At 47.4% G+C, this 7,500-nt stretch overlaps 3 protein-coding genes across 4 annotated transcripts in view; 1 reads left to right on the top strand and 2 right to left on the bottom strand.

Moving 5' to 3' along the window:
- The window catches only part of LOC126576219 (anillin), a 6,126-nt gene extending 2,810 nt beyond the window's left edge, over positions 1-3,316 (top strand). The window contains exons 4-9 of one of the 2 annotated variants that reach the window (XM_050237403.1): positions 141-285; positions 436-594; positions 929-1,562; positions 1,641-1,939; positions 2,011-2,666; positions 2,752-3,316. In XM_050237403.1, the coding sequence (XP_050093360.1) occupies positions 141-285; positions 436-594; positions 929-1,562; positions 1,641-1,939; positions 2,011-2,666; positions 2,752-2,863 (2,005 nt within the window). In that variant the 3' untranslated portion in view covers positions 2,864-3,316. The remainder of the gene's footprint in view (positions 1-140; positions 286-435; positions 595-928; positions 1,563-1,640; positions 1,940-2,010; positions 2,667-2,751) is intronic. The other variant, XM_050237404.1, reaches the window with a different exon arrangement.
- A 95-nt stretch (positions 3,317-3,411) lies between these two features.
- Positions 3,412-5,953, bottom strand: LOC126576274 (probable very-long-chain enoyl-CoA reductase art-1). Its single transcript, XM_050237482.1, has 5 exons — positions 5,829-5,953; positions 5,391-5,749; positions 4,353-4,569; positions 4,165-4,280; positions 3,412-4,088 (listed from the first exon to the last, which is right to left on the bottom strand). The coding sequence occupies exons 1-5, from the start codon at positions 5,832-5,834 to the stop codon at positions 3,884-3,886; spliced, it is 903 nt and encodes a 300-aa protein (XP_050093439.1). The 5' UTR covers positions 5,835-5,953; the 3' UTR covers positions 3,412-3,883.
- Positions 5,954-6,091: 138 nt separating this feature from the next.
- Positions 6,092-7,500, bottom strand: part of LOC126576255 (uncharacterized) — a 1,542-nt gene continuing 133 nt past the window's right edge. Inside the window, exon 1 of the mRNA XM_050237462.1 lies at positions 6,092-7,500. This exon is cut by the window's right edge and continues 133 nt beyond it. Coding sequence (XP_050093419.1) covers positions 6,194-7,500 — 1,307 coding nt within the window. The 3' untranslated portion in view covers positions 6,092-6,193.

The following is a 7,500-nucleotide window of genomic DNA, read 5'->3' as shown; positions in this document are numbered from 1 at the left end:
CCATCATTAACACAATAGATTAGACATAATGCTACGAAAATCTGCATAATTTACTATGAGAAATCGATGATCAATCGGTCGCTATTTATGGTACGACTTTAAGAATTCCGTTCCGTTTTTTTTTTTTATTCCAATTGCAGCTTCATGTACTCGGACGATGATGCCAACATAGCGAACGTTAGCCTCGGACGGGAAATTTTGCAAGCGGTGGAACTGAACGGCCGGAAACAGTCCTCCAGCAACCAGCAGCATGGCCGCGGTCATCGCCAAAGCCAAGGTGGCAAGGTAAGAGATCGTTTTATATTCTCAAACAGTTGCTATACAGACCCACCAACGGCAAGATCGAACGTTTGGCATCCTGCTATTATCCGTTTTGTCCCCGAGCATTAAAACGTTCCAATGCTTCATTTTCGTTTGCATTGTTATGATCAACAGCAAAGGCAGTGCTCTCGAGTGCACGATCTGTCTAACTGTAGCGATAGAACGGTTAGCGATAGCTCGGGTGTGTTGGAAGACAGCGATCTGCTCAACGCCTGCTTCGAGGAAGCGTTCGGTCAGGAGGGTGACGAAGACAGTGAAGCACATGATACACCAGTAAGAGAATTGGGTTTAGCCGTACTTTTGTCTCTGTTTTGTGTTGTTTTTTTTTTTTTGTAACTAAACCTATGGTGGCTGGAAAGGGGTTGATGAATGCTGCATGCTGCTAACCACCAAGGATTACGTTACAAACCTAATATCTACCTGGTTCCCAGGTATCCCTAGGGGAACGTGCTGGTAATACATGTCTGCGTCACTAGGACTAACTGCGATTGATAGAAACTCATGCTTCATCTGCTTCGTTTCATACCCGTTCGACACATGTTGTACCCGTCTCTGTTCTTTGCGTTACCCTCTCGCTGTACCTAACGTGCTTTTCTCACTTTTGCAGCGTAAATCCTCGGTGGCTTCGAACAGCTTTTCTTACCAGAAAAATCCATCCCACGCTAATGAACGGTGTGGTGCGATCGAGGAGGAGGACCGTGCCCGAGGTTCAGAAAAACGAAAATCCAAAACGCCCCGTAAAAGCGTCGGTATGAGTAATGGCACCGTAGATTACAGTACCCCGGTTCGATCGGAACTGCAGGTGAAACCTTCGGGAGACGATAATATCGTTACGTTGGTGCACACCGTTAGCTTCTATCGTCGGCAACAGCAACAGAATGCGAGCGCCGTTACGCCCCGTCGAGTGCCGCGCACTCCAATGGGTGGCGTTGGTGGGTCGAAACAGCAGCATGGCCGTGATGATGAAGCGGGTCAACCGAGGGTCGATTCTACGTCCCGCGACGATGACGATTCGGGTGAGGAGAGTGTCTCGAGTACGGTTGAATCGACCAGCACCAGTGGCACGACCGAGGAGGGCGAATTTTTGGTCCAGGAAAAGATCAAAAAGCTGCTGGACGAGGTGTGCAAACAGCAGACCATCATTGCGCAGGCGAGCCAGGCTCTCAATCTTTGCGCTGCCACGATCGAGTTTTCCGGTTCCACCGAATCGGCCGAAGGCGAACGACATCTTCTCGTTGCGAGTAAGCAGATTATATCATAAAGAGGGTTTAGTTGAAGGAAATAACTGATATCATTTTTACTTTACCTCCTTTCCACAGCTCACCGTCGGCAGGCTATTTTGGATGAAGTACAGCGACTCCGAGTGGAAGGATGTTTGCGACCACCAGGGGCCCCTACGGAGAAGGGACGCCTTACGGTGAAGGACATCACGTTGCCACTCAAGCAGGAGTACATGCGCAAGCTGGCGGCCGATCAAATCAGTGGCCACAATCTGGTGTGTCTGCTGAAGTACAATGAAACCGTGCTGGCCACACAAACCGTACCGACGCTACCCGGTCTGCTGTCGGTTCGGTTTCCCGATGTGCTGCAGTTGAGCAATGTGTTTGCTGATTTTAAGGTATGCGAGCCATTGGGACGTCATTTAAATGGCCTATATTGATGGCATCTTATCCTTCTTTGAATTTACAGATAACGATGGAGATCTACGGTATGCCGGCAGCGCGCGAGGTGCTTCCGCACGAGATCAAGTATCACATTGCGATGGGCGGGAACAAGAAGAAGGGTGGCTCTGGTTCCAGCAAGCTACTGCTCCACACACCGAAGGGCATGAAGAGCAATTCACGACTCGTGATGCCACCGGTTCAATCACCGGCCGGTCCACAAGCGGTCCGGTCACCGTCGCTGACTATGTATGGGTTTATTATTTTTTCGCTAAAAGAAATCCAGCGCACGAGCTGGACGCTCAACCCGATCGCTGGCTGTGCCAGCCCACTCGAGGGCATTGTCAACATGCGCGTCAACTGTGAGTTGGCCGTCACGGTCGACTACAGTGGGTTCCTGACGATGTACGAAGATGTTTCGGGGCTGGGTGCGTGGCATCGACGGTGGTGCCGGCTACAGCGTCACACGATCAACTTCTGGAAGTATCCCGATGATGAGCGCCGGAAGGCACCGATCGGTAGCATTGATCTGCAGGGCTGTTCGACCGAGCGGCGCATTACCGTTGCACCGCGTGACGTTTGTTCGCGACTGAACACGCTGATGCTAGAGTTTCCGCGACCGGCGCGCGATGACGATGTGGAATCGCTAAAAATTGTGCGACGTGGCAAGACGACGATCGAAAGGTAGGACACACCACCAACGTGCTGTAACAGTCTATACCCAGGATATTGTTAATAACCCTTGGTTCCTTTGTTTTCCCATCAACAGGTATCTTCTGTCTGCTGATTCAAAGGAGGAGCGTGATGAATGGTGTGCCCATCTGAACAAGACACTCGCTCTCTTGAAAGCCTGGGGCTCCAACAGTGCTTCGACTAGTTAGAGGATTGGACCCAGGCTAGGCACATAGGGCAAACGAGTGTTTACGCATACTTAATAGGACTTAATTTTAGAATTGCTTTTGCTAGATGTGCTAGATTTGATTTGTTTTTTTTTTTACGGCGCATTTGTGTATTTGACTAGCTTATAAAAAGATGCTTTTAGTCACTTTATTTAAATAGTTGCTTCGGTAAGATTCTGCTTTTTCTATGGGCTGAGAAGCGTGCAGAATCGAGGTTGGCCTCCAGAAATTAAACAGGTGCCATCCAATAGTGGACACTTTTGATGCTTTCAATGAGATGAAAACTAAAAGCGTTTGAATTCAGCCCAAGTTAAAAAAAAAGTATTCGTTTCTTCGTATTAAAATGGCCATGGTGTGTCGTTCCCTGGGCGATGATCTGCGTTCGGTCGCATCCATTTCAATTGATGAATGTGTCATCCAGATGTAACTAACGAATGAAAACGTAAATATATATATTTTTTACTAACATAAGATTGTCTTCTTTTTTCAACGGTAATTCTTTCAAACCTTCAGTCAGTGGTCGATCAACGTTTAGTTTTAATAAACATTTGGTCTTTATTTACGCATCCTTCATTCCCCAAAAGCTTAAAGATACTCATGTCGTGGTTGGCCGCCTACTTTGTTCCGCCATAATCTAGGTGCCGTCGATTAAGTCCCGCACCATTGGAAAGAGTGTCGAAAGGGAATGATGTTCGAACTGGTGGTTACTCAACTATTGCTGTATAATGAATATTCCGTTAATCTCGTCAATAAATAAATGCATTGACTGTATGAAATGCAGCCATTTGCACGCCACGTGAAATCATCAGTAACCTTTGAGCAACACAAAGCCTTCATACCAAACATTGAGTTTGAACTAATCTTATAGATTTTACAACAACCTGACACCCTGAGGGAAAATATCTGAACCGAAAACCGGAAACGGAAAGTAAGAAGAAAGAAAAACTGCAAACCGTAGTTTGCCAGTAACAGCAGAGTGATCGCTGTCTCTTCTCCTCTGTTTTACAGCAAGAACGGAATGATCGCTTTGCGACCCTTTGGGTAGTCTTTGAACTCTTTCTTGTAGTTGCGGTGCTTGCCTAGCGCCCAGACGGTCATCTGGTACATGCCAGCGAAGGCAAAGAGTCCGGCCGGAATGCACGATGTCATCAGCGTGAAGCCAACCCACGACAGGAACTCGTACGTGTAATTCGGGCAAGATACGAAGCTGCAAAGATATAAAGACAAGGCAGCAAGAAGACGTTAACGAAACGTGTTAGAGGCGGTGACGGCAATGAACATACTTGAATAGCTGCGTCAAAGGGTTTGCATCCGGGACGGGAATCTTCCGCACGTTGGAACCAGCTGGTCGTAGGTTCCGCAGCAGTATGTGAATCGAGAAATTGCCCAGCTCACTCACCTGCAATGGTCATACAAAACGGGGTATTAAAAAGAGTTCTCTCAAATCTGAATGCTGAGTAGTGTAACTTACAATGAACGTGCCCAATCCGGCGTACACCATGGCCTGGCAAGGTTCGGTGAACAGTGGATGATTTACGTGGTAGGCCACATATCCGGCAAACGCCCAGTAGTAGGAGCAGTTTTTGAACAGATTTCTCAGTGGCATCGTAGCATGCGAGAAACGGTGTACGAACAGCGTTTCCAGCAGCCGCTTAGCATAGTGAGCAACCCAGCAAGCGGCGGCAATACTGTATAGAGAATCAGAAACGAAATTCAATTAATTCAAAGAGAAAAAGTCAATTATACTAACTAAGTATGTTGAAGAAATTTAAAGAAAACTACTTAATATATTTAAAAATGCCAAAATAGTATCAATCGGGCATCATACGTAATCGATAGAAGGTTACATTTCAGAACCGGTGTGCATTGTGACCTTGAACTTGCCAGCCGCACTGGATCTTTTGAATATTAGAAACTGCGGGCCAACGGTTGCTTGCGTCACGAAATAAACAAATCCAGCCAATTCCATCACCAAGGTTGCGCCGTTTCACGGCCTTTTCGTAAAACGATTAGCAAATACAGCTTCCATCAGCAACAAGAAGAGAAACCCTTTTTGTAGCCTTTACACTCAGCGCCTCTTTTTTTTCCCCAGCCCCTGGCCAGCATGACGTAGCACTCGGAGATGAGTAGAAGTCGATAGACAAAAAAATGGAACTGGCATAGCGCCGCAAAAAAAGAAAACCGCGAAACATCTCAAAGGTGTTACTGCAAAAATGTGATCGCGGCAGCTCTGTTCAACTTTCCACTTTTACCCCAGTCTGGTGGTATTTGTTTGAATCGCTTGGCAGGGCACCAGACGAAAAGAGTTCAACGAATGCAGCATACGCCACCCGGAAGGCCAATGTATGTGCATAAATTGATCAGCGCCACTCGGCAGACCCTGTTGGGCCGGATTACCGTTATCATAGCGCGTCGAGGCTTCCAGCCACTTCGAACTTTGAACAAGACAGCGTGCCGGTATCTACCACATGCCGTTTTCTTATCTTCCGACTATAATTCCCCCTTTTACCTGGCCGTAGTGCTCATCGGTAGATCGGCGTTGGAGTAGATGAGGGATGGGCGCTGGTAGAAGATGAGATACACAAAGATCGGTCCAGCGTACTCGGCCAGAAACACACCCTTCCAGCTGATCTGTGGTCCGAGGTCGCGCACGTACAGCTTTCCACCGGAGGACACTCCGAGTGCATTAAGCGTTTCGCTTTCCTTCAGCGCTTTGCCTCGCGGTTCCAAGCGGAACGATTGGCGGTGCACCGTAAGCGATGGTTTCAACTTTTGCACCTCGCTCTTGAGCGACTGCAGAGTTGCATCCGGCCCAGATACACGGCATTTTCCTAGCGATTTCGATGATTTCGCGTCCAAAATTTCGATCTGTAAAGAGAGAAGTCCCAAACATTAGCACACTGTTCGAGTATTGCGAATTCCTCGGCGAAAATGTATCGGATCCTACCTCCATGGCTGCTAGTTGCTTGTGCCGTAAGAATCCGAGTTATCCGAGAGAAAGTTGGCAGCAGAAGAAACTTATTTAACAGCTTATTTAGTGATGATTATTTAACAACGAGGCAGCAACACACACGCGGACAATTAAAAAAAAAGGTGGTTTATACGTCGTCCACTTGAACACTTGAAGCCGGATTGACGACGCCTTTAAAAAGACCGTTTTCTCGTATCGTTTTTAAAAAGTTAATTTAAATCATGAAACAAGACTTTGGGAAACAATTTATTGGGAAGCTGCCTGCCACAAACAATTACATCTCCTTTGGCGATAATTTTGGTTTTCATCCTAATCCATTGACCGAATTGTTCGCCCTTGCATTAGGTAATATCGAGATAGCTCAATGTGAAGCCCAAATTCACGCGGTAACACTCCGGTACGTAGCTAGAGTTCCGATCCAGATAGTGTATCGCAGCGGTAAACATGGGTTCCGAGATTTCTAGACTAACCACGTTACTATCCTCCCGCCAGAGGTTGAACAGTGGCTGTTGATCGTATTTTTCGTACTGATACATCAACTTCATTGCACGTTGCTGCTCCAGGTGAATGCTATGCCGTTGGCACCGACTTTCTATGAACACGTCGTCGTCCTCGTCATCATCATCATCAGCGTTTTGGTCAATTTCTTTCTCAGCAGCAGCATGGATGTGATTGTCATTTGGTTCTGACCGTTCTCCGTTCTCCTTAGTAACTACGAGACTCCTTCGATGATCATCAACGTCGTCGGAGCACGAGCCACCAGACGCTTCATCAACACGTTTCTGATCGATTCGAAAAACGCTCAGTTGGCTGTCCATGATTTGTAGCAGCAAGTAAAAGACGTCTCCCTCCAGGCCGGGGCGACGTAGTTCGAACATCAGCTTCATCATCGGTGGTAGTCCAAAGCTAGATACAATGTTGAATTCACGCACTGTCTTGCGTACCAGGAGACGGAACAACTTAAGTGAATCGCTCGTATTGAAAAGTGACCGAACTAGCTGCTCGTTTGAATCCACTTGCTGAAAGCGAATGTGCTCGTACCACAGTTTTACACTGGAGCTATTCTTCCGAGTGGTGCCTAGGTACTGAAGACACCGTTTGCAGTACAGAAACCGGTTGTTGCGAATGTGAATGCGTGGTAATACGGAGCGATGGAGCAAGGCGTAGAAACTGCCGAACAGTAAGTCGTTCCGTTGAGGCTCTAGTTTCGATTTGTAATCACCACTTTCAGGTTGCAGCTGGTCACTTCCCTCCGGCTCACCTTGCTGATGTTGATGATCATGACGGTGACAGAACCAATCTTCACTATCCATTTGCTCCGACGGAAGCTCGAGCACTCGATTGAACAGTATGCCTTCCGTGGCATCATCCATAGGCCCTCGGCAGTTGTTACACAGCAGGCGATATCGCTTACTCGGTTCGATGTTACATAGCAACCGTGGCAATTCGTCGCCTGTCGTGGTGCTTCCATCGCGCTGAAATCCCAGCAGCTCCGTTCCGAAATCGTTTTCGTTTGTGTTAACCCGGAAGCACAGATATTGGTTCTTGATCACCAGCGAACTGAGCGTTTGGGTGTGCAGTTTGAAAAAGTCGCCAACGCGTATCTCATACTTTTCATGTTCACCCTTAGTCCCGATCGTTAAACGAT

This window comes from Anopheles aquasalis, chromosome 3, assembly GCF_943734665.1.
Source record: "Anopheles aquasalis chromosome 3, idAnoAquaMG_Q_19, whole genome shotgun sequence".
Taxonomy (NCBI): Eukaryota; Metazoa; Arthropoda; class Insecta; order Diptera; family Culicidae; genus Anopheles; species Anopheles aquasalis.
This window is presented reverse-complemented; position numbering and strand designations above follow the sequence as displayed.